Below are 27636 nucleotides of genomic sequence, written 5' to 3' on the forward strand. Positions count from 1 at the left end.
AGGACCAGGTTTTGTAGCTTCTCCTGAAAAAAAGCAACCCTTAGTCACTACTATCACAAAACTAATGTCCATAACTGTAGCAGTTTGGGCCAGGTGCCCCCTGCTGTGTCCACATGAGAAACACCTCCTGTGTCCCAAAGGAGTCCAGCCCAGTGGGTAGACAAAGGAAGCCAGGTATTTAATCCCATAATGCCCTGCTCCCCTATAAAATATCAGTGGGGGTCCTGGCACTTCCTCTTTTCTTCCCTTGCCACCACCTGGTAACTGGGGGGAGGTGTCTCCCCTCCTTTTGGGCCTGGCTAGGCCCAAAGCTGGGGGGAAGGGCAATCTCAGACCTGGCCAGATGAGATTAGCCTACCAGTGTATGTGTGTGGGGGGTGTACCCTTAGGTGGGGATGGGGTATTTCTGGGTGTACTTTGGGATCTCTTTTGTCACATGATTCTCTGTAAACATTCACTGCTTTTTTTCCATTTAAACTTTCCACCACTTTTGCAGTCCATTTGTCTGAATCTCATTTGTGCCCATGGTGGGGAGGGGGTCAGCCTCAACCCATCACAATATTACCATTTTAGCCTATTGAATTGATGCATATTTGCTTAAAACTTTACAGTATGCCTATTTAAGTAACCCCTTCTGAAGCTGAAGAACTGTAAGTGTTGACTAGGAAATTACTATTCAAGAGGTTTATTAGTGCTGTTTAAATTCCTTGGTGAAAATGAAACCAGAAAGATAGCATTTTTTACATTCTCAATAAAAAAAGCAATGAATATTGTGGTGGTAGGGCCAGGTGGGCCAAGCACAAACCCAGACAGGTCCTGGAATGTCTAGACATGGTCCCCCTCTCCTCCCTCCCTTCCTGTAGGAGTTTGAAGTAACACAAGAAAAGGGACAGAAGAATAGGTACCAAGAAGTCTGGCAAACAAGTCTCCTTTTGGGGTAAGAGCACGTACACTGGGCTGTGCTTCTCCTAGACCATGCCTATGTTTCTGCCTTTTATGGTCACAGCCTGACAGAGTCCATTTTATTGGGTAAATGTTTGCTGGCTTTGGTTGTCCTTTTGGCCCAGTTGAATCTCAGGTAAGTGATAAATACAGGCTGAATTGTATTCTCCTTGCCTTGCCTGGACTTGTCTGCTTGGACTCACCTTGCCTCGAGTTGACTTGTCCAAGTCCTGGGACAGAAGCCACAAGCCTTATTTACTGCAAGCCCAAGAAGCTATGTGTCCTAGTAACCAGGCCTCACTTTCCTTGCAACTGGAATTCGTGCTCTGCCTCAGTTTACCTAGAAAGATGCAAGAGCCCTTTGCAGAAACACATCATACAGCCTGCCATCCTGCTGGAGCCAGAGCAAACACCAAGACCATGTGGCATCCTGCCGGCAACCAGGACCAGTCTCATGCCATGCCAGGCACACAAGAAGCGCCTTACAGCCTAAACAGCTAACATACAGGAGCAGCACCCCTTCCTACTCAGGTTGAACTCATTTGTAATGAGTTTATTGCCTCCTGTATTGACAATTCTTGTTGAGTCTCCCCCATATTGCACCAGGGATTCTCTTTCCAGTTTTTTTTTTTTTCTGGTTTGCTTAAAATGGTTAAATATTGCCTAAATACTGTACATTCCTACTGTAAACATAGATTCCAGCCATACACTGAACCTATTTAATGACTTATCTGCAGTTTTTCATATTAATAAAAAGTTATTAATACTTCTATCAATATTAATATTTTTCTTATTAATTGTGACTCTTTAGACTGTGCCTTTAAGGAAAGGATAGCTGCAGAATTCTCTAGCTGAATGTTTGGGTGTAAAAAGGAAAACAAAGATGAATTCTAAATGAATTTCATTGGTCAGATGTGAGATGTACCACAGCAAGTATCTCTCACACTTTTTTCTCTCACTCTCTCCAGTTTCAGTCTGTCTTTCATTTCTTGGCCAGAGTGCATGCTGCTGACCCTGGACTGAAACTGATAAGCACAATAGTTTTTCTCTAACAAAGCTTTGAACTAAGGAATTCCCTTAATATCCTTTTCTCCCTTTCTCTCCTTTTTTGTCTAATTAACTGGACACGAAGGGAAGGGGGAGAGGGGTTGGGGGGAACCGAAGGTGGGATTCTCCTATGAGGGGGATTTTTTCTGTGTTGTGTTCTTTCCTGTAAATTATTGTATGATATTTTAAATACTGTATATTTTGTATATAATAATTGCATTTCATTATTGCTTGTAAAATACAGCTTTTCATTCACTTCTCCTGCTGAGTTTAGCTGTGCTTTATGTGGGTGCGGGTGGATTAAACCATCTAAACCACTACATTAATTTTCATAAATTCATAACAAATATTTTTTTTACCATTACAAATAATATCTAGTTTGCACAAGAAAACTATAAGCCATTTACTATTCCATGAAAAGCACCAATTCCTATAAGAAGTTCTAATTTCAAATGCATTACAATGAATGTAATGTAAACATTATATCCTCCTTTCTTCTAGTTACATTGGAAGACACCAGGATAGTCTGTTTGACAACTTATTTTGTAACAGACGGAAAATCACCTTGAGAGTTCTATCAAAAATTTCAGCTTTCAAGAAATTAAATGTCATGTAAAACTATGATTCTGATGTAATTCCAAATGTCGGTATGATACTTTCGCAAGCAAACATGAAACATGGAATAAAGGAAACTCAAGCTAAGGAGAATTAATATATTCTTAAGAAGGCTTATTAGATATGGTTCACATGGCAAATATATGTAAGTTTCAGACTGACAGCATTCTCTGAATTTCTCAGACTTCATTTCTGTTCCTGCCATTTTAGTTACCTTTGTGTTTAGGTCTCTTGCAAGTTGTTTTTCAGAGCAATTATTAGAGATATGGAATTTTTCCAGCAAATTTTCTCAATTTACCTCTTAGTGACTAGTTCTGATAATTTCCAAAGTACAGTGTTTAATTAGAAAATCACTTTCTAATTTCAACTATGTTTGAATAAGACTCCTGTTCAGAAACCATAGAGAGTGTTTAATCAACTTGAGCATGCTGTAATTAACTGGAAACTTGGTACTTGATGTAACTACACAAAGCTGCAAAAGGCAGGAATTTCTTACATAACAAAAAATTTTACCAACACACAACATTATCTGTGTGAGAATGTAAATATGTCTTGCTTAGTACAAACAACTGTATATGAACTTTATATCATCTCCCAGCTGGAATAAAAACATAAATTGGTTTATAAAATCATAGAATCAACAAGGTTGGAAAAGACCTAAAAGATCATCAAGTCCAACCTGTCACCCAACACCTCATGACCATGGCACCTAGTGCCATGTCCAATCCCCTCTTGAACACCTCCAGGGCTATTTGGCTGAACTTGTTTCATTTTCAAAGCCCTTCCTCCTTTCTCTCACTAACTCATCCCCATCTTACAACACAGAGTTTGTCAGAATACGACTATCTTCCACCCTGCTGTTCATGAGCTTAAACCCTATTCCTGGGCACACAACTCATACTCTGAAATAAATCCTTTTCTAAAAGTTATTTTTCTCCATTGACTATGAGAGCTGGCTGTAGAAATAAAGATATCAACACTGCAAAATGGAAAAGTGAGGTGAGAGTAGTCTTTCTTTTGCTGACAAGCAGCTCTATGAACACTGGAAAATAATGAACCTTTATTTCTTATAAACTTCTGTCTTAAGTTTGATTGACTTTCTGTCAAAGCAGAAAGCTCTAGATGAAGATTTCTTCCATGGCTTATAATGATACTCAGCTGCATGAATTTTTTTGGCATGTAAAGGAGTGTGGGCTCAGACTGCACTTCATTGGGAATACTAATCAGATTTCTTTTCCTCTTCCCAGCCATCAATGTTGATGAAATTTCAGGGATTTTAATTATATTTGAGAAATCATGCCCCCTTCCCCACCATCCTCTTCTCTCTCAAAAAGGTTTCAAGTTGATAAGTACATTCAGAATTTATTAGGTGGGAAATACAAAGACACATTCACAGTAGTATGATTGCACAGGAAACCAGCTGAAAAGTTAGACTTTGATGGAAAGCAAGGAACAAGGTTTTCCAAAACATTCTTTTTTTCTGAAACATACTTCTTACAGGTAACTAACTGATTTTAAGATGTGCCAGAAGATTACCTTGATCTTACCTTACCTTGAACTCAAGAATGATTAGAGATGGGCATCTAGCTTTGCATCTAGCAAAGATGCAAAGGTGTTAGAGATGGGCATCTAGCTTTTATGTTATATAGTTCTAGTCTCCAACTTGCTATCAGAAAGCTTATAGGTATGGGAAGGTAACAGGGAAGAGAAAGAAAAGTGAAGTTTAAAGTCAGTAGCATTAGCATGCATCTTAGTTTGAAATGTCATGGAGTTCTTAATGAATTGTTAAATAAATAAAAACAAATCTAAAAGTTATAAAGCTATAAAAATGAAAAATTATTATAATTCAATCATAAATTTCAAGGTAATCTTAACTAGTGTGCCACAGTTGACACTTCCATAGTATATATCTCAGACTTGAATAAGAAACAGAAAAATGAAGTTCCATTTAACAATATATTTTAAAGCAGTTGTATGAATTAATGAATGGTCACAAAGTTCAAATAAAGGGACTATTTTTATCAACGTACTACTCAGATGTACACCTACTGAACATGAAAATATTGCTGATACCAGGAGTAATTTATCAATATTGCTCCAAATGATAATACTTCTACAGGCAATTTTTATTCTGAACAGTTACATATTCTGAATACCATTCACAAATCTTATAAAGCAAAAAATTAGTATTCCAGCAGTGTACCTCATAACAGAAAAGTTCAATTATTCTTATGATGAAGAATATCTGCCAAAAGTCAATTAACATGTGAACTGTTTGTATGTCTTGGCTGAAATTATTAAGCACACAAAAACATATTTGAAGGTTTTTTCTAAATGAAGCAACATCATTAGTTTACACTAAATATACTATGCTCTGATACTTACAATGGAAATAAAAAACTTGCACAAATCTCACTGAAGTAATCTATTTAATGATAAGATTCAGCACAGATTTTTGGATTTCAAATTCTTTTATGCATTGGCATACTAATTGCTAGCACATCAGAATATGCACTGACTAAATATACTTTGTATTAGAAGAATGTACTCACAAGATTTTCTGTACAATATCCAAAACATGAGATAATCTTAGTAACCATTTATGAGAGGAGATACTTATTTTCCAGTCTGACTAATACAATAACAGAACATCAAAATCTGTGTAAACATATGAAGTGGCTGCATATTTAACCAATGGCTTTTTAAATGTCAGTGTACCAGTCACCAAGCTCCTTTTTGTTGATATGCAGGAGAAATAAATTAGTTTATGGTGCAAATCAAATAGCCTTTCAGGGACAATTTGAAAGATATACATTACCTTCTGCCTATTTCTCCATGTAAAGAACATAAATCCTGTGCAGTATATGCAGCATCTGGTGGGGTCAGCTCTACACTCTAATGAAGGTCATGTAATTCTTCTCTAGGTTACTGTATATTTATGTATTAAAAATTCTAATTTTCCTCAGACAAGTTGTAATGTAAACTACTACAGTCAGAAATTTAATTTCAGGTCTCAGCGTATCCCTCAAACCATTTCTTCCTTTTTCTTCAGTCAGTGACAGAAGCCTAAATATACTTTATAATGCAATAGCACTTTATTTTATTATCAACAAAATCACTCTCACTGAAGTCCACTCCACTGATCTCTTAAGCTAAACTAAATGTAATGGTCCTTCCACACCCGCCTAGCTGTTCCTACTTTTGCCATGACTTCCTGTACTAGGCTTTGGAGACTGATTTATCCTCTAGCTCTCCTGTTACCTTGCTTTATATGTTTGTCACTGTGTCCTCTGCTTCTTTCTACAAATGTTGTGCTTGCTATGTCCTCAAAACATGTATCAGTCTTCAAAGAGTACTAGCACAATGAGGTCCCACAAATACAAATCACAACAGATCAATTATTTGTAACTGAGGAGAAGCTACCTACAGAGTCATACAGACCTGGTTTCAGGGTATGATAAAAAGATCAAAGATAATGTATCCAGCATATGCAAAACACTGTATCTATGGTTAAAATTCAAAGGAGGTAAGAAGAAGGTGTAAGAGAAGTTACAGCTGCAATGTGAATGATAATAAATGAAGAGTAGAAAGAAAATTGCTTCAGCATGGGATCTCTCACACCATTACTTATCCATAGCAGTTCTTTCATTGCCTTTGGTAGGAAAAAGGATCTGCTCTCTTTGCATTTCACAGAATTTTGCTGACATATCTCTGTACTACTTTGTGACACATTATCTTTTACTGTATAACTGGGCAGGATTACAATTGTAATGAAATGTGTTTTCTGTTCTGGCCTTACAATTTGGCATAGTTAGTGATATTTCAGTGCTAAGCTGCTATCCTTGCAGATACAATATAGCACCTATGATAATATTCTGTTTATATTGATTACACAGAAAATACAGGGCTGAACCGGTACCATGTTTTTGATCAGCACTTTTACAGTGTCTCATCTTTTTACTGTCCTGGGCCTTGGCAAGAACTTGGTAGCAGCAAGTGCACAAATCAGCAAAACAAACCTGAGTGGAGTAGGCAGCACTAGATTGAGAACATGCACACTAATGTAGTCCTTATGAAACTGTCTGCACAACGACCTCACTTTGTACTATCAGAAGATAAATCAGAGGTACAATATGATCTTAAAGGAAACCAGAAGAAGCACTTACAAGAAGAAACGAATGTTTCAGTTTACAGTCCTGGTAAACAAGAGTGATTTAGCAACTACATTATACTAGCCTCAGGAACAGATAGAAAACTCCTACTGTTTGGAGAAGTGAACTTCTGTTCCATTAATTTATATACACCTGCATCTTATTTCATAACGTACATTTCCATGAGTCACATTTAAATTAAATAAACACTAAAATGAAAAAGGGTGTTATCAGCAATAAAGGCAGATATTGCTAGATTAAAGAGATTGTTTTGGTCCCAAAACTAGATGATTGGCCAGTCATTTGCTGGTTCATAAGCAGACTCGCAAGCGCCTATCAGCAAGGTACAGCACTATCTGGCAGAAGACAATATATAGCACTAGATTTCTTGTATCACCTCCTGGCTTACACTTATATTATTGAATCATCTCATAAATTCTGTACATAATCCAACAGTGACTCAAGTGACAGTACAGTCAGAGAGGCTAAATGTTTGCATTAAGAAATAGTATATCCTTGCAGAGGATGAGAGAAAACAAATGTATAAGAGATTCTGGAACTACTCTTCAGCTGCAAGGATTTTTTTTTTCTTGTTCAATTTTATCATTAGCAGGACTCATGTTTGCTCCAAAAATGCCCAACCCTTAAACAGGCATGAACAACAGCTGAATGTATCAAAAGAGTGTGATCTGGCCTAATTCTTCCATGGCTTCCATTAAAGGTGGGATTTTTTTATTTCTGTTTTCAAAGGAAGATAACTTTCTTGGTGTGTATGGCAGCATCAGACGTGTCAATCTGACCTGAGTGCCAGTGAAGATCTTGGAGCAGATTCATATTACTAAAAAGATTTTTTAAAATCTCAATTAATTGCTTGCTAACCAAACTGTCTTGTTTTATTTTTGACTAATGAACTGCAAATAAGGCAAACAGACTTTACTTTTAATTAGATAAAATGTTTTAAGAAATTAGATGCTAAATTGAAACAATATAACAAAGCTGATGTATTAATGTCTCGATTACATTCTTTAAGGATATGTTCTTCAAAACTGGTCAAGTAAATGAAAGGTTTTTTGCCACAGATTTTAGAAGGAACAGATGTTTTCATTTCAGATTACCATTTTTATAACCCAAAATTGCACAGTGCCTAGATAGCAAAACATACTTTGTAGACACTAGTATGCAGAAACCTTCATAGCTGAAATCAATTTTAAGGATTTTTTTTTAAAAATAAAATTGGCTGAACAGCCAAACCTCATAAATTATGCATGCTGAATTACAAACTACAGATTTACTTTATTAAGAGTCAATACCAGCAAATGAAACAATGATATAGAAAGAAACTACTACAAGAGAAACAAAAATTTCCTCTTATTGAGTAACCATTCCCCTATTCCTGTGAAGCATTTTAGGAAGCTATTTGAGAAGGCCACAAAGCTAAAGTACTACTGAAAGAAGCATTAGAAAATTTTCAAGCAAAACCCACCAAAAAAGATATTTCACCGGTGCAGCAACTACACCGTGTAAGTAACAACATTTATTAAATTCCATGTATTTTCCCATTTATATTCTTTGCCCCTCTCTACCAATGAACTTAAACCGCTGGTATCTTTTCTATTTTAATAGACTATTTCCATATTTAAAATGAGGAATACTAGTGGGCAACTGTTGCAGCCTCTGTTCAGAGGGCAGCTGCTGGACGTGCGCAGAGTGCATGATTCCTTAGCTGGCCAGTTACATGCTGTGTAAGGCAAAACAAGGCCAAGAACATCATCCTCATGTTGTCACCCTTTGATTGGAACATTCTGCAGAAGCCACCTCCTTGACATGCTTGCACCTCTTATTGGGAAAAGATTTTAGCTTATAAATGTGGTTGGATTTTACTGGTTAAGGGACTGATAACAAAGAGTATAAAAAAAAGACACTCTGAGAAACAGCAACTTCATTTAGGGTTTCTCAAGGATCTTTGGATTAGGATCTTCAGTTATGGGTTGCTAGGGAGCTCTGTTTCTGTTAGTTCCCTACTTTGTCTGGCTAGGGCTTTTGTGTGGGGATGCTGCTAGGGATATGCTCAGGACTTCTGTTAGCTGCTTCATCTCTTAAGAGCTTCTTCTGTAAGTGGGATTCTAAGACTCTGTAATGCTAGGAATTCTGCAACACTACAATAAAGTACTTCTGGGGATACTTCTGAGATTCTCTGCTCACTGCATTTCTGGAATCTTGTTGCTATACAGCAACAGGGTTCATGCCTTTGTTTGTCACACAACGGCCTCTGAATTGGGGGAAGAACAACAGGCAACCATGGAATCTAGAAATGTTCTTATTTTTGTGCGTCAGTATGGATCAGAATTATGAAAACAAATTATGTCATCTGATCTATATGAGTAAGAACGTGAGAACAAAAGAAAACAGTAATTTCAGATTTTCCCTGGACTTTCAGCAGGCTGAGTGCAATTGCACTTAATTTTATATTCTTTCAATTTATGCTTCAGTCATTGTTTTCATCAGTTTTGAAAATCTTATGGGAATAATGGGGTTTAATAGGAGTGTGATGGGTTATGCCCATCCTGAAAGCGGGGAGGAGGGCTTGTGAGAGCTTTGCCCTCCCTGGAGGGGGCTTTCCCCCTGGGAAACTGAGTTAGTCTGTTCCACTCCCCCTCCCTGTCCAGCAAGCCTATAAAAAGGAAGACACTGCAGCTATTAGCTCTCTTTTGGCTCTTGCCTTGCCCGGAAGACAGGACTGCTGCTGGCTTCCTGCTTTTCTGCCATGTGGTCAGGCCTGGTCCTCCTCCCTGCTACATCCACGCCTCTCCAAAGGACTCCAAAGGACTGGTTTTGTATTCATATTTTCCCCATCCACCCTTGTTCCTTACCCTTGTTATCCTTCTTGTTATTGTGTGTGTATATATATATATATATATATATTTTATTTTTTTTTTTTTTTTAAAGAAAATGTTTACCTCTCTACTTCCAAACTGACTCCAAATTCTTTCCCTTCTTTCTCTCTAGATTTGCTCCCTCCCTTAATTTTTTTCCTCTCAATCGGGAAAGGGGGGGGGGGGGGTGGGGGGGGGGAAGAGGGGGCCAGGGGAGGGATTCTCAGCCTTGGCCCTCATCTGAGCTCTTAAACCCCAGTTAAGGTTCAAACCACCACAAAGAGCAATCCTCATTGTAGTCTCAACCTAGAATAAATCTTGTGATCCTGAATTATCTGTTACAAGTCTTGGCAACAGTAAAAGTAAAGAAAGATCACAGTGATTGTCATGAAGACTCTGTAAGATAACCAGACAAGATTTGATTGACTGTTCTTACATGAGGAATTTTTTTATCATTTTAATGTTAAACATCAGTTAAATCTCTAATAACTTTGTAACTGAATAACATATCTCTATGTGTATAAAGACAGAATGTGTTCTCTTTTAACAAACATCATGCTTCCATGCATTCTGTAATTTATGGCAAGTATTAACACATGCATATCAATGTGAATAATTTAATTTCAAAATACTTTATAATTTTTAACAGGAATTTATTTCTGATAACAGAAAAAAATTATCTGTTTTCAATGAAATAACATCTTACACATCAACAGTCATATTTAATGGTGAAATCTGCAAGCATTAGGTTCATATTTGGGGTTTAACTGACTAGATGATCCTCAACTAAGGGAAAATAATAGATCACCTCTGTAGGAATTAAGAATGGATGGAGGAAGCCAGGCATAGAACCATTAAAAAGGATAGTCAAGGTAAAAGTGCAAAATATTTTTATGAGTTTCATTGAGAAGAATTATTCTGGGACCACAGATGTTCCTATAAGCTATGAACATAAACAGCCAATCTTGCATTTCTTGCGCAGTAAAAATTCTCATCAGCCAATAAAACTTTAAGGTTCCCATTTTATGCATGATCAGACTCAAAGACTATACAGACTATATCTATCAACAATGTATGATTCTTACTGAAGTTATTTTCTTTGAGTTTGAAATTTGAAGTAGGCATGCATAATGAGATTTTATTTTAGTATATATGTAACATATTGTAGTCTACGTCTGATAGATACAGAACTTATATAAAAATGTTATATGACAATATCAGCAAGCAAATACATTCAAAACTTTTTTCTGAAATAAGAATTTTAAGAAGAAGCAAACACAGCCAAAGGGTACCTCTAGAATGCACTGAGGAAATGATGTCACTTGCTGTACATTTATTTTTTATGTGAAGTGAAGTGCAATGACTGTGACTGGCCACTACACATCAATGCAGAACCTTCAGCAAAACTGCAATAAGGCACATCAGGAGAATCCCTTTCAAGTCCCTGTATTCCCAAGGAATCAGACTTTGGTGAATATATAACTACACTCTCCTATGAATTGCCTTTTTATGATCATCCCAGTGTTCATGGGAAAACTATGTGGAAAGAAAGTACCACAAGGGAATGAGACATGCCCATTCCTGCTTAAGCCAAGGTCCTGTCCCTACCTCACCCTGCAGCACCAAGGACAGCATCTTCACTGCTTGCCAGTTAACCCATACCAATGACCCAGAGTCTTAAACCCCAGAATCTTAAGACCATCATCATTCCTTAAGCAGCAGGTGTCTGACTAAAAAACAGGATTACCATTTAAAGTCCCTTTCATTTATTTAGCCAGATGAAATATAGATTTGAAATTGGCTCATTCAGATCCTGATGAAAAGTCCTGACCATTGACCTCAGGAGCTTGGAAAACACTCAGGAGCTTGGAAAACACTAGATCTTTGTCTCTGGCTTTGTCATTGCTGTCACACATCTCTAAGGGAAAGAAAAACATTATCTGCTACTAGGCAGGAAATAACAAGGGAAGAAATATGAATAGAGGGAGAGTAAGGGACAAGAAGAACAAGTAGAATGTAAAATGGACATAGATGAATGTATTGCTGTATCTTAAACTGAGTTTCAGGATTTGGGGGGGGTGTTGGTTTTTTTCACTGTACAGTTTCTACATTAATATGTTTATGCCTTGGTTATTCTTTATTATTCTCTTCATTTTCATTTGAATCTTTTTTCACATTGTCAGTATACGCATGATGAGAAACTGACACTGAGATTCAGCTCCAGATGCAGGCACATGTATAAGGGAACTACAATAAGCAGTGTGTAGAATAGATCTATTTACTGCAGGATGAGGCAAAGCACTTGAGTCTATTGTGAGGTGCTTGAATCCGTTGTCTAAATCAAGGCATGTAGTGCCAGTGGAGATGTGAAGACTATCCTGCTCAGCTTCCAGCTGACACTTGAGGATGGCATTGGTTCATATATCTTATGTCATATCTATAAGAACCATGAAGATGCCCTAGATATGGGACTAGATAAATATGTCTGTTTAGGGAAGTGAATAAACTTTTACATCTCCACTGGGAGCTTCAATGGGAGCTCAGACAGATGTTACTTCAGTATCATATCTATTTTAATTGAAGCTGAATCCCACCTTCAGGTAAGCTATTGTATTGAAAGTCAAGATACTTTTGTTTCATGAAGATTAGCCAGAATAAAAATTCTATTGATTGTGTAATAATTGAATTTTTTTGTTCTACACCTTTCTAAAATAAAAATAGCCCAGAAAATGTAGTGCTTGCATTGATCAATAATATTTGAAGATTGCATTCAAGTGGTTTGAAGACTATATTATTTCAAAACTGACATGAGTTGGTGTATTAATTAGATATTAACTTTTAATTAAATGCACTATATTAATGTAGAATGACTCACACTTAGTATGCCTTATATAGATATATATTCACATATACATTCCATGAAAAATTGTCAAGATAAACTGAGTATTTACCCTACCTCATATTCATTAGAAAGTAAGGATCATGGGTGATACATCAGTATTTCTTTTGTATATGTGTTGTAGGCAGCCTTTATCTCAGATGTATGCAAGATTTTTCTAAGCTAAAATTTAACTGTGTATATAGTTTACCTAAGGTACAATTTGCATTATTTGGCTTTAAGAAACAACAATATGGGATTTAAAGAAGGTAATTCTTCTTATTTCAGGATATCCCTTCAAGATATCAGGACAATTCAACCCTTTCCTCTCCACTGACTGCAGAAGGAATATGAATGAACAGGCTGAATTAAATGGATGAACTCAAGTGTGATGAGTCACATTTCAAGGCAAGTATCCTATTTCTAACAGTTGTCTTGCCATTTTCAAGGAAAACACAGAACATTCTGAAGTAACACAACCATAGGGAAAATCTGTAACTTCTGCAGGGTGAAGGCTAATCCAAAATGTGACACAAAAAGTCACTAACCAGGCTAAACCTCTTTTAAAATAATACCCTGTTATCCACAGTCATGAGTTTAGGTACGCAGTCTTTTGTGCTGTGCCTTACTAATCAATACACACCAAACAGAACAGCCTACAGACACTGCTCATGTTGGTAAATCAGCTGATTTTCAATTACACTGCAAAACTGCCATGACCCTGAGGGCACCCACAGACAACACTCTCCCTGCACAACCTCCCCTGAGCTCCCCGCTGCTCATGGCCAAGGATGATATTTCACCCCACTCTGGGGACCTTCCACCCAGGTGTTCTTAATGCCAGGAAACCACGTGGTACATGAGACAGCAATGAGTTTTGTGAAAAGGTGAGTTTTAAAAATAGTTATCAGCATTAAAATTTAAGGAAACCTAATCACTTTTCTATGCTACAAGACTTCAGAAATCAGTTCTTTTTCTGAAAATTGTTTTTGAAATTTCTACATAGTCAGAAAACTTAAGAATCTCAAAACCTATAATTCTACTCCATCCACAACAGTCATTATGGCAAACACTGGCTTATCACACTTCTCTTAATTAATCCAACAATGATTAGTTATTGTATTTATTAATAGAGTCATAGTGCTGTCTCAAAATTTACAGGAAACTGACCACTCATTTTAAGTTTGTTTCTTTTTCTCTCTGAAGAGTCATAGAAATTAATCTTTTAATGCCAGTTTACTCTGTATGTGTAAATGTGTCAATTATTTTTAACTTCTAAACTAAGACCAGGTACATTATCTGTCATTGAACTTTTGAGTTTTACATCAATTATATTTCTCCCATTAAAAAGCAGTTATTAGAGCAACACAAAGTCTTACACAGCCAATCTGTACTTTGCTCCCTTGACTGAGACAGATAAGGGTAATTTTTATTTCTTTTCAAAATAAAAAAAATAAATAAATAAAATTTGACAGATTGTGTACTCTGCAGGAATACTGCCGTATTTCTCATCATATTAGCCACTAGATCAAATAATTCATATAGTGATAGGTCTAAAAATGACCTATCACTTTATTCACATATATTTAACTGTATAATATAAAAAATTCTGTTACTATATAAATGACCACCTGCATGTTGCAATTGTCAATGGCAATACCGCATGCTTTTACCTTTCAAAAAAACCAAGAGTTTAGGCACAAGGCAGCAATTTAGAGCTTCCACAGAAGACAGTGCAGGAATAAGCCAAACATGACAAAATTATTAAAAAAAAATATGCAGTAGCCACTGTCTTTCTGACATTTCTTTCTGAAACTGGAAAAGAGATGGAAAAAAAGCCTTAAACAAATAACAGTCATTAAATATACTTTACTGCAAAACTAGTGTAAAAAGACAAAAATGTTTCCAGAAATTCCTGTTTCATATATGAGTCTATAAGGAGAGGACTGGGACTACTTAGCAGGATTGTTATTAGCTTGTTTTTTCATATTTATGGGTAAGGTATTTGCACTGGCCTGAGTGGCCATAACACACAGCTGCACAAAAACAAGGTCTGATTCACCTGCATGACAGACAACACAGCTATTATGCTTTTCTTAATCGAAAGAACATTTTGTTCACTCATACCAGTTCCAATGCTAACCTCATTGTGATTAACTATTTTTGGACCAGGTGTCACTCAAGAGCAAGTGACAAGCCATAAATAGTCAAACTGTTAAGTTGTCTGTAACCATGCATTGTAAAATGCATTAACAAATACCATGAAAGAAAGTAACCTTACCCTAATTAAGGAAATAACAAGATTACCTCCAACCTAAAGAGAGAATGGGGATTTCAAGTGAAAAATAAAGCCATTTTGGCCTCATTGAAGCCTGATAGTCACAGAGAGAGGAGGCACAATAGCTGATGTGCTTTTATAAGTAGTCTGTGGATTTCAGAAAATTATAGTTGTAATGTAATGGACTAGTTGGGTGTTTTTTTTAAGGTCTGTGTTCCACCTTTTATCATATTTTACCTCTGTAGTTTAAAATACACCAAAGGCTTCCTACAATGGTGGCAAACATAGCCTTTTTATAAATATTTTCTAAACCAAATTAGCCAAGTTTAAGATTTTGCATATTTTCTCCCCTTCCCCCCCCCCCCTCAAGCATAGAGCTCTTTTACCAGTACAAAGCACACAGATCAGTTGGGCACAACACATCTATCAAAACCAGATTCTCTCCTTTTCCATGTGCCAAATGAACTGAGATTGCAAAAAGACATTCTATCCAATTGTTAGCTCAAAGACCTTGTAGGGGAAAGCAACAAAGACCACGTCAGTCCTACTTCGCTTCTTGCCAGAGATATTTCTCTAATCTTGGCTAGTAAAACAAGCTGACAGTATAAGGTGGGCATAATCATCTGTGAGTGGTGTCACTCAGAAGAAACTGTACACTCTTCTCTCCTTACTCATGGCCTGTAATACACTAGCAAATCTTTCATTTAATGATCTACAATGAAACACAAGTGCTAGACCACAATGGCAACAGAGACATGGGCATGCCAACTGTGAAATATGATGCACATTCTCGTTAACACTATTGACATTGATAAATTATCTAAGAAAATAATGGGCTGACCTCTTGTAACTACAGAAATTCTCTCCAATTTAATAGGCTCCATCAAAAAAACCCACAATCATGACAAGCATAACAGCATAATGATACATATGACATGTATTTTGTGTCTCTTAGCATTTAACAAAAACATATTTACCTCAATGTAAAAAGCAGAAAGGCTGCATATTGACTCCTGTCCTGATGGTGTAACAGATTAATTAATTACAGACACCTCTAAAACTGAATAACAATATAATTATATCTTGTACCTAACCATGGAAATCTGTACATTCAGATAGAGTATTATTTGAACTAGTTTTAGAAGATCTGGTAGAAATCACACTCAGTGAAATGAAAAATGAGATAATGTACTTGCCTTTGAGAAGCTTGATAGAAAGGTGAATATACTTGGCAGATTTCAGCCCATGTTAACAGTGGCAAAATATGAATCCTCATGGCTAGACATGTCATTGAAGAAAGAGCTTTTATTTAAATTCAATCACATACCAGTGAAAAATTCTTCCCTATGGATTTTTCTAGCAAGTAATTTTTAAATTTTTTCCATGACTATTTAAAGAGTCACTGTAGAAGTAAGAAGTATTCTCTTCATCTTCATTTACAGATTATCAGAAAAAGAAATGCAAAAGCACTGCAGTAATCTAACAAAAAAGACTATAAATAAGTAATATTTGTCTTACAGCAATATTCACTCATATAACAACCATCGTAACTTGAAAGAGGAACTAATCCAGAAAATGTCTACAGCCTTGTCATAGGCAAAGAGACAGCTATGGAAACAACAGCATTAAACTAGAGTCTAAAGACAGACAAGATTTTAAATCTTTCTCACATACCACGTCAAGGTAATAATGAACTTGCCCTTCACAGATATTGTTTACATCTACGTTTTAGAAGAGATATTTTTTTATTTAGGGCTACTCTAATAAAAAGACAATGAATATTATTTCTTATGTATAAGAAATAATACAAACCAATTGAGTGAGCTAAATTGAGTTAGCTACAAGAATCATCTCATCTGATGCATATCTGATTTAGTTCATGTATTTCAACATTTATCTGTATGTCAAAATACATTAAATTTAACAATTCAACCATATAGCAGTAGAAAAGATGGCCAAGTCACATACAGATGAAGAATAAAAAGATGAAGAAGAAGAAGGTCTTTTCCAACCTGGTTAATTCTATTCCATTATCAGTAAATTTGTAGATGACACCAAGCTGGGGGCAGGTGTTGATCTGTTAGAGGATGGGAGAGCTCTGCAGAGGGACCTTGACAGGCTGGATAGATGGGCAGAGTCCAACGGCATGAGATTTAACACATCCAAGTGATGGGTTCTGCACATTGGTCACAACAACCCCATGCAATGCTACAGGCTGGGGTCAGAGTGGCTGGAGAGCAGCCAGGCAGAGAGGGACCTGGGGGTGCTGGTTGATGGTAGGCTGAACATGAGGCCAGCAGTGTGCCCAGGTGGCCAAGAAGGCCAATGGCATCCTGGCCTGTATCAGGAATAGTGTGGCCAGCAGGAGCAGGGAGGTCACTGTGCCCCTGTACTCAGCACTGGTTAGGTCACACCTTGAGTCCTGTGTTCAGTTCTGGGCCCCTCAGTTTTGGAAGGATGTTGACTTGCTGGAACACATCCAGAGAAGGGTAACAAAGCTGGTGAGGGGTTTGGAGCACAAACCGTATGAGGACAGGCTGAGGAAGCTGGGGTTGCTTAGCCTGGAGACGAAGAGGCTCAGAGGAAACCTTATTGCTCTCTACAACTCAGGGGAGACCTTATAGCTGTCTTCAACTACCTGAAGGGAGGTTGTAGCCAGGTGGGGGTTGGCCTCTTCTCCCACGCAACCAGAACAAGAGGACACAGTCTCAAGCTGTGCCAGGGGAGGTTTAGGCTGGATGTTAGGAAGAAATTCTTCACAGAAAGAGTGATTGGCCATTGGAATGTGCTGCCCAGGGTGGTGGTGGGGTCACCATCACTGGAGGTATTTAAGAAGCAACTGGATGAGGCACTTAGTGCCATGGTTTAGATGATTAGATGGTGTTGGTTGATAGGTTGAACTTGATGATCTTGAAGGTCTTTTCCAACCTGGCTAATGCTATTCTGTTCTATTCTTTAAAAAAAAAAAAAAAAGGCTTCAGTACAAGAATCCTTGCTCTAAGAACATAACCAGTCCCTCATCAGGCTACATTCTAGCCATATACCAGGTCCAACCTGAAATGAGACCTGAGACTACAACAGCTTCTCTCATCCTTCTTTCTCCATCTTTTCTCACCATCTCCTCCAAGGTTCCATAGAATGAAAATGAAAATAGGATGTCAGAAATGCTGCATATTCCAACCCATATCTCAAACTGGAAGATTCAGGGACATGGATCCAGGGATGATAGACCATGCTACCTCACATGACACATGACTCACCTATGCTGGAATTTAAAGAGAGAACTCCTACACCTGTTTACAAGTTGGTGATATTGACCAGAAGTTAGCCAAGCTGGTGAATGTATTGCTCTGCTATTAAAAATGTGGTGTCATTTATTCAAAAGTCTTAAGAAAACTGTCTCTTATGAAAAAAGGAAAGACATTGCTGTTGTATCCTTTTATGAAAAAGAAAAAAAAAAAAAAAAGGCTATTATTTGCATGCTGGACTGTGTAAAAGTTGTGTCATCATGTTTCCAGAAAGTCTCAGCATGGCTCCCAATTTCTTTAATTTCTTTAATTTAACTTTTCCCTTCCTACTGTCTAGATTCCTCTTGCCATCTGTACCGAAGCAAAATGAGAAAATGTTGGTTGGAATAGACAAGAAAGGGATTCATCTTGACAGACTTTACTTGTGTAGCAGTTCCAGACTCCCTCTGTACAAACACAGCTACAAGTATGTACACTGAGAAAAATTCATCCCCTGTACTTTAAATTCAGAGCTGGGGATGTAATGCTCAGCACGTGAATTTAGGCAAATTCATTTAATGTAGATTAACACTGTAGAGTACTATTGATTAATATAATCTCTTGAAAGATCACTCCTATCCAAGCAGGTTGTATCAGCCTAATACCATAATTAGTACAGGTACACAAGGGGAGAATTTATTTTTTTCCATGAAGGAAGACCCAGCCTAAGACATCTTCAAAATCTTTGCATAAAATAGTTTATATAGGAGTAGAACTGTACAAACACAGCAGGATATCCACTTTCTGACACTGTAAAAAATCATCTACTAATCATTAGTGTTAAAATTATTTTCCTTACAAGTTCTGTTAGGAAGTTATTGGGTAACTACAACTACCTCAGTTGATACTGTAACCAGAAATGGATTATGGTCAATGTTACAGAAATATGTGTGTGTGTGTGTATGTATATATCCATATATATATATGTATATTATATACACTGTCCACAGTGTTCATTGATTGATTTTAAAATGTTAAATTACTTTATACTGCTTGTGACTTATGACCTGCACTGCATGCAATTTCTAACAAAATACTCTGTAAACATGATCACTCCTATAGCCTGTACATCTAGTAGGAGCAATAATGTGATCATAAATTATCTAATAACATCTAGTAGAAGCAGTAATGTGATCATAAATTCTCTAGTAACAAACTTAATTATCCTTCTATACTGGATGCAACTATTGTGTTTTCCAGAATAAACTAAGATCAGTATCCTCCATTTCAGCTAACAATAAAAGTTACATTCTTGTGTGGTTTCAGTATGATCCGAAACAGTCTTTCCTTCTTTGTTCTATTTTATATTTACTATCCTTACTCACTGTAGAAATATGCAACACCAGTAATAAAGATGTCTAAAATGTTAGATCTTATAAAATACTAAAAATTCTTCAAGAACAGGATTGATAACTTTATGCATATTATGTACACAAGTAATATTATACATTATACTTGCAAATACATCACCAGAAATATGAGGAGTTTGCATTTATTGGACATGAGCTAACAATGTGCACTTGCAAACACATCCTGGGAGGCAGAAAAAGAAGTGTGGCCCGCAGGTCAAGAGAGGTGATTCTGTTGCTCTGCTCTAGTGAGACCTCAGCTGCAGTACTGTGTCCAGCTCTGGGGCCCCCAACACAAGAGAGTCATAGACCTGCTGGAATGGGTCCAGAGGAAGTGCACAAAAATGACCAGAGGGCTGGAGCATCTCTCCTATGAAGACTGACTGAGAAAGTTGGGGTTGTTCAGCCTGGAGAAGAGAGAGCTCTGGGGATATGTCATAGTGGCCTTTCAGTATCTGTATGGTCACTTCCAACCTGAGATTTTTCTATGACATTTCTAAGATTTTTTATGATTGATTAGATACTGCTTCCATGAGCTTATCAAATAATATTGAAGTGATGTGCTTGTGTCTGGAGAATCAGTGCTTTCTATGGAGCCCAGTGAAACACTGCAATTGAATCCAGAATAGATTTTTTTTCAAGAACAAAGAGTATGAAACACATTTCATAGACTTGGAAAGATAAAACTGTATTAAAATGTTAATACTTGAATAATAACCTTATTTTGTGCTGAGTAAGATGATAAGTATTTAAATCCTATCTATCTTAAGTGGAATCTAATTGGCTAGGCCAAAAAGACTTCATGGCAAAAAAAAGAAGAAATAAACGATAGCTGTATGTCCACAGGTCAAACAACTGAAAGATATTGGCACTATTTAGAAGACATAGTGTTACAATTTTAATCTATGCTTAATTGTAAATAAGAATTTTTCCAGACTTTTCTAACCCTGGGCTGGACAAAATGCCTTAGAGGGGTCTGAACAGAATATTAGAGATAAACCTATTTCATTTCATTGACTGCAAATTTCTATATATGTGAAGGCACAGATAGTTCTTTCTCTTTTCTTCCCTGTTGCTTCTTGCCTTGCCTCACAGCTTGCCTCTCCTTTGACCTTGGTCCTGCTGGAATAATCTTTTATTTTTGACTTTTTGAGATACAGGGAGGAGGGAAAAGAGAGAAGTGCAGGATGGCTGTTAACATTAGCCCTCTGGGCTGCCCAGGGGTTGGATAAATGAGATATTCTACTGCAAATATTTTTTGCTAGTGAATATCTCACCAAAAAAAAAAAAAAATTCTATGATGAAGACACATTCTTTTAAACTAAGAATAAATGTTTTGGACACTTCCAAATTATTGTCACTCCCACAGAAGACATAGAGTATCAGTTTAGATCTTTAGATGACATATAAAGGGAGAGCAATGAAAGAGGAATCCAAAACATGGAAATGTGCACAATGCTTTCGGGATCATGCCCAGCTAAGCTTAACACTGTAATCTAAATTAGGTCCTTAAGCTCATATCCTATGTTCTTACAGGCAGACTGATTTCCTCGTGTTAAATCATCTCTCCCATATTCTTATCTCATTACATAGTTACCCAATCCATGTTTCTCTTACCTATATATCCCACACCATGATATATTCACAGGCAGCCCAAAATTTGCTTTAAATAAAATTAGAATATTTTGCACAATACCCACTTTTGTGTATGTGTCAAACAGGCTCAGCATTTATATGAAATACCTTTTCTTTTTAAATAATATCATACATCACAGACACACAGGGGTGATTGGTATTGAATTATGATAGGATGAAGGAATATGACTTATTTTATGTTTGAAATACTATATATCTCTATAAGGTTATAAATACCTCTCCTAAAGAGAAAATTAAATTCAAGCTGGCAATTTTATTAGCAAGCAGAAAGATAATTAAAGCTCCTCCAGAAATGAGAACTTCTTATGCTGTGAAGGTGTAACCAAACTTTTTCCTCGTAACAAAAAGATTCCTGTGAGTCATTTCCATATTCCACAGAATGGACAGATCTAGTGGAATGTTATATTGCAACAGACAAAATCAGAGATATATTAATAAAATATTTAAAAATAACATCAAATTAAGCATCTAGATTGGAAGAGACGTGTGCTCTGTTGTTTCTTTTATATACTGTTCCTTGAGAAAAGCAAAGCTCTTTTTATTGTTCTACAGTCTTAATTGATATGAAATTACAATGTTAATCTCTGGAAAATTTGGTAACAAGATTATATTGCCCTTATCTCGTCATTTGCAAAGAAAAATATTATTGTCCTTTATTTGGGGGTTTCCTTTATATTAAGTTCTTATTTACAATTTAATGTTTCTCCACTAACTAGATTAAAATTCCTAGTATGCATATTAAAAAAAAATAATAAATGCCTTCTCGCTTGTTTTTGTGCTCTGCTGTTTACCCTTGACCATGTATAGCAAATATCCCACTGTTCTCTATCTTTTTTTACAAACCTCCCTGACTCACAGTTATTCCTGTTTTTTACTACTTGGAATACCACTTTTTGGTCCACCCTTCTAATTCAGTTACTAGATCACACAGCTCACCAATTCCCTTTTATCTCTGCCCGTAGATGATATACTAGTTAGAAACACTGTAGGCAAAAAACACAAGAACTTTGGCAGAGAAGGAAACAGATCTACTTGCACTCAAGTAAGTAACATGAAAGCTGAAAGAACCTTGGATTTAACAAGCAATTTAAGCAAGAATTTGAAATTGCCTGGATTAACAATGAAAAGGCAAAAAGCACTGCATTTTGTATTTAATCTTATCTTTGTAAAATAAGAGTACTGTGCCTGAAATATTGTGCTCAGCTCTGCCTTCTGAATTACTGGACAGATAATAAAATATCAGGCTATATATAAGGTCTTTTTCAGGAGAAAAGATTAAAACACATAAACACAGTTTAATGAGGCTGTTTCTGAGGTGGAAAAGGAGTGTAATTTGGCTAGACTGACTCAAAAAATGCAGAAGTGTCTTTAAGAATATTGCTACTTGAACTTATAAGACTTTCATTTTTCTTCTTGTCTTAACATTATTTCTTTTCCTTTGAATTTGTGATAGTCCAAATGAATCATTCAGTGGCAGGTATTCATTATTTGCCTTCAGATTCAGATGTCAAAATAGCTGAGTTACAAACACACCACTAGGGATCTCAAGTACCCAAGAGAGTACCAATAATAAATGGCCTCTGGGTGGAATTTGTGCTGCTGGTCACAACTCTGAGAACCCATGTCTCCTCTATGTCCTTTGTCAGTAAGTCATTTCTACATTCAGCACCAGGCTCACATGCCCTAATCTTCCTTCTGCTTATGATATACCAGTATATATCTATATATTTATGTATGTATGCATGTGTATGTGTTAAGGGTATATAAAAAAAAAGGGGGGGGTATATGTGTGTGTGTACCCATTTTTGTTGCCCTGCTACCATGTAGAAAATATTCAAAGCTAAAAATATTTTCATGGTGATAAAGTAAGTTTATTACAGTATTTGTATATTCCAAGGGATGTGAGAATCTTTTCATTTCAATGGAATGTAGTGAAGTATCAAGAAAAGCTCACAAGAGTCAGAAATAACAAGCTGAATTTATAGCAACCAAGGGATCTTTTCTCACAGGTAATCTTGCTCTTTCCCTTGTGAGCAGTGTTGAAACAGGACTGGAGCTGACAAGTAGAAGGGAGTTGTGGGAGAAAGGAACAAGATCTGAATCCATTCTGGATAATATGTCTGGGGACACTATTGATCACGCTCACAGACAGGTATGTATAGATTAAGACTTGGTATCTCCTCAACCAGCAATATGCCCTGGATACCAGACTGCTTTAAGTTTATTCAACACAGGGAGCAAGGATCTATGCTTTTGTCCCTCCTCTCTCAGTATAATCTTTCGCACTTAAATGCCATCCTACTGAGACCTCCTTACAGACACAACAATTGCAGAAGCATGGCTCTGAGTGACTTGGATCACCATTATGTGACATCACTGCTGGTTGCCTTTTTTTGTCTGCAAGGAGGTGAGTACTTCCAGGTCCTTGGGGAGGTAGGACTTTTGATCCAGGGAAAGGATGTGACTCTGAAGGGGGCTCTTCCCCAGGATGACAGATTTCTGACAGACTATAGCCCTCATGGTCATTCAGGCATGCATCTCTCTACACAAGATTTATTCTGCTGAAGGCACTCCAGCAAGCTGGTCAGAACACAGTTTTCAAGGCAGGTTGCTACACTCAGCTATCGCTGGCTCTGTCTGGGCAGAGAATAACGTTGTACAACACACCAGCTGGGCTGTCACTACTCCTCTTTTAGAAAAGAGAAGAGGAACCCTGAACCACACAAATTGCCCCTGTGCAGACACAAACAGGAAAGGTCAGTCCCCTTACAGGTCACAGAGCCTGGTTCTTGCTTTTTCCTTCCTTTTCCTACAAAGTGAGTCATGATGATGCCTCTCCCCACTAGGAACCCATAGCCTCTGAAGTCTCTCCATCCTTTTTGTTTCATGGTGTACCTACCAAATATGCTTAGCAACCCTGCCCAGAGTTCCTCCTTAGACCACCATGTCAAAATATGTTTTGCCAAAAAAGCTGCTTCTAGCCAAGACACCCCTCCTTAAACATAGTTGTATACTTTTGATTTAGCATGCAGGTAGGGAGAAAGTGTATGAGATGTAGAGTACCATGCTCTGTGTCACCAGATGCCACCTGGGACAGACATTTCGTGGTTTTCCTGCTTAGAGATGCTCAAGAAAGACAAACAATGCTAACACACTTTGCATCAAAAATATCTTAGAAAAAGTCAAGCAGCATGGTACTCATGATTTTCCTGTGGTGAGTCACAGGGGTTTACAAGATGAGAGAGTAACAATCTGTGTCTATAGTGGTAGAAGCACTGCAGAAGACCCTGAATAGGGGTGTGAAAACTAATGAGTGATCCTGCACAAACAGGGAAAAAATGCAGAAAAGTCACTTCATGCTTTGATACAACCTTCATAAAGAAAAGTAAGTTCAAAATCTTAAAAGAATACATGTAATACCTCTTAATGCCAGAAGACTAAGAAAAGATTGAATTGGGTCACATGAAACTGAAACAAATATTTACCTAAAATAAATTATGATGGAGCTTATAACTTGCCTGCTCAGCGATTGAGAAGCACTTCAGACATAACAAGTCCATGCAACACTACCATCTTGGGGCTGAGTGGATTGAAAGCTACCCAGAAGAGAAGGACCTGGGAGTGTTTATCAACAGGCAGCTGAACATCAGCCAGTAGTGTGCCCAGGTAGCCAAGGAGGCCAACAGTATCCTGGCCTGTATCAGGAATAATGTGGCCAGTAGGGAAGTGATTAATGCATAGATATCATGCTAAAGGGACATATTTTAGCACCAGATTTGATAAAGTTAGATAATGGGTGGACTCAATGACTTTAACGGTGGGGTTTTTTTAACCAAAACAATTCTATGATTCTGCAATTCTAAAAGTAGATTTAAATGCTCCTCTTTCTAATTAATACCCATTGCTGTCTTCCTGGAACCATTCTGTAGAGACGAGTCAGGCTTTACACTCTTGTTTCTACTTAGATGCTCGGTGCCATGGCAGCTTTAGGAACATTTCTCAGCAATGTTTACACAGAAGACATTGTTACATTGCTGCATCACACAATACAAGGTGAACATCTGTGCAGCACAAAAAGAGTAATCCACAAGCCCATTATTATTGTACCACCATAATTTTTGTACAAGGACTTGACTTCCAAGAAGTCTCTTAGCTATCACTATATACTATATAAGGATGTACTGCAGTCTGAAAGGTCCTGACAACCAAGACTTTGATTTGATAGGCATTCTGTCTTTCTATTATCAAAAGACTGTGGGAGAAGAGATAAACTATGTGATGAGCAGCACATGCTCATAGCAAGAATTTTAGGATGAACAGTTCAGACCATCTTTCTTTTCAGGATTATCACTGACTCTGCTCCAGGCACTCTCTGATGAGTAATCACATTGAAGATTTTGACATAAAAAATATAAAGGAAAGCAGATAGAGCTGAGAAACTAAACAATTTAAAGAAAAGGAAAAAAAAAAACCAGGTAGAGAGAAAAATATATTAACTCATCACACTTTCACTTTGGCTACTAAGAAGCTGGACAAAAGTATTTACTTTTAGATAAATAGGTTTGCTCATGGGATCATGGAATAAAGTTTTACACATTCTGAACAAAGACATCTTACTTTCTCTTGGAGATGGAATGTCCATGAAAAGATGCAGATGAGAAACTACATTTAAAAGGTATTTAACAACAAAGCAACAATTCAATATCACCACAGAGATGAAGATAAGATTGAAGGTGATCATTACAGGAAGTTCTGAGGCTTTGCTTTTTCCAGGGTTCCACTGTGCTCTCGTAACATTTATGCATTCTATTCACAGTGCTCAAAAATAAAGTGATCTGCCCTCCACCTGCATTTCAGGTGCCAAAACCAAATTAGGAGCACAGGTCTAATTTATAGACCCTTCCTCCAGAATTTCTTCCTGAAGGATCCATTGTTTGCCTAGGGAAAAAAAGTAAATTAAACATAGATTTAAATTGAGAAGTTTAAAGTTGTACCTGAAAAACTCCATGAAAGAGAAGCCATAACCATGCTGTTCAGCAATTCCTGCACAAACAACGTTTGCAGATGCTCCAATCAATGTTCCATTACCTGCAGTTCAGAAAACAAATATCTGTTTATAGGTGCATTTTGTCTCTTACTCTTCATCTGTTTGTTCTGTCATAAAGTCCTAAGATGTACTAGTTAGAAAAGAAAAATCAATTTCTCTTGTATAGGCTTGAGAAGAAACATGCAGGCAGTATCTCTACATCCTATAAGTAGCTTCACACATTGAAAGATAAGCCTGGTATTATTCTCTGATTCCACATAAGCCAGAAAAATAGGGAAGGAACATAACACCAATCTAGCAGTTGTCAAAATGACACCAGAGACTTGCATTCAGATAAACATGATGATTTTTGCTTTCATGTACAAGAAGGTGCCATCGGATGAGCTGAAAACAAAGGATGAGATAGTCTGAACATGCTAAGAAAAGCTGATGTCTTTTTTCCTCACCCAAACTTGACATTGAAAAATTAGCATATTTTTTACAAAGAAGGTAACTGATTGCTGAGATTTTTCTTAATTATTTTTTAGCAAATTTAAAACTAATATGTGGTACAGAGGAGGGGAAAGAATCTGTTCCATGTTTCTGCTAAGGCAAAAGGATCACTGCAGATACAAATTTTGCTTACCAAACCACATCTTTAATAGATAAAGGAAGATGGCTTTATTCAGTGAACATCAAATTACACTATACAAGTCCCCTTAGGAGAGGAACATGTCAAAGGAAGATAATGTGTCATGTTTATAATATGCATTTATGCCATTAGGAGAACTATATAATTCTCCTAAGCTTTTTCCAGTAATGACATTATTTCTGTGTTTCTTGAAACTTTTAACAATCTGGCATGTAGAGAAATCAAGTACTTGGAGCTCAGTAAGACCCATTTTCTACAGCTTTCCCATGAGTCATACTTCAGGCTTTAAAAAATGATGTATAATTGACTTCCACAATGCAGATATCTTCAGCAAATTTTTCTGATCTAAAGCACGACTTGGGAAGTGACAGTGACTCCTACATTCTCTTTCCTACCTAAAATTCTGAACAAAAGAAGTAACAATCTGGGAGGGGAAAAAATAGTACTGTAGCAAGTCATCTCTTTTGTTATACCTTGCTACATTAACAATCCACTGTTCTAAGCAAGAGTCTTCCTTTGCTCCCATCGGCATATAGGTACTATTCTCTTTTTGGCACTGTTAAACACTACTGCTCAGTGAAGATTCTTCTGCTCTGACTTTGAGAGAAACATGCTCCAGTTAATTGTTTCAACTTAGAAAATGTTTCAGGTCACCCAGAGATCAGTTTCCCAAAGCACAGGTCAAAGTAAAAGCAGAAGGATTATTCCCGTATGTGTTCATACATGGTACTGCAATGGCTTTCTCCATCCAAAAGTGACCACAGAATGGTAAGACTTCTAAAAATATTCCTGGAAAATAATAAACCACCCTAAGGTCAACCAAGAACCCCAAGTTTTTCTCCACAGAGCTGCTCTCAATCCATTCATTCCTCAGCTTGTATT

General features: G+C 37.0%; 1 protein-coding gene across 1 annotated transcript in view; it reads right to left on the minus strand.

Moving 5' to 3' along the window:
* Nucleotides 1-27636, minus strand: part of OCA2 (OCA2 melanosomal transmembrane protein) — a 221053-nt gene that overhangs the window by 14721 nt on the left and 178696 nt on the right. The window contains exon 23 of the mRNA XM_068140672.1: nucleotides 26071-26164. Coding sequence (XP_067996773.1) covers nucleotides 26071-26164 — 94 coding nt within the window. The remainder of the gene's footprint in view (nucleotides 1-26070; nucleotides 26165-27636) is intronic.

This window comes from Melanerpes formicivorus, unplaced genomic scaffold (assembly GCF_026170545.1).
Source record: "Melanerpes formicivorus ecotype bairdi unplaced genomic scaffold, bMelFor1.0.p_v2 SCAF_1, whole genome shotgun sequence".
Lineage (NCBI taxonomy): Eukaryota > Metazoa > Chordata > Aves > Piciformes > Picidae > Melanerpes > Melanerpes formicivorus.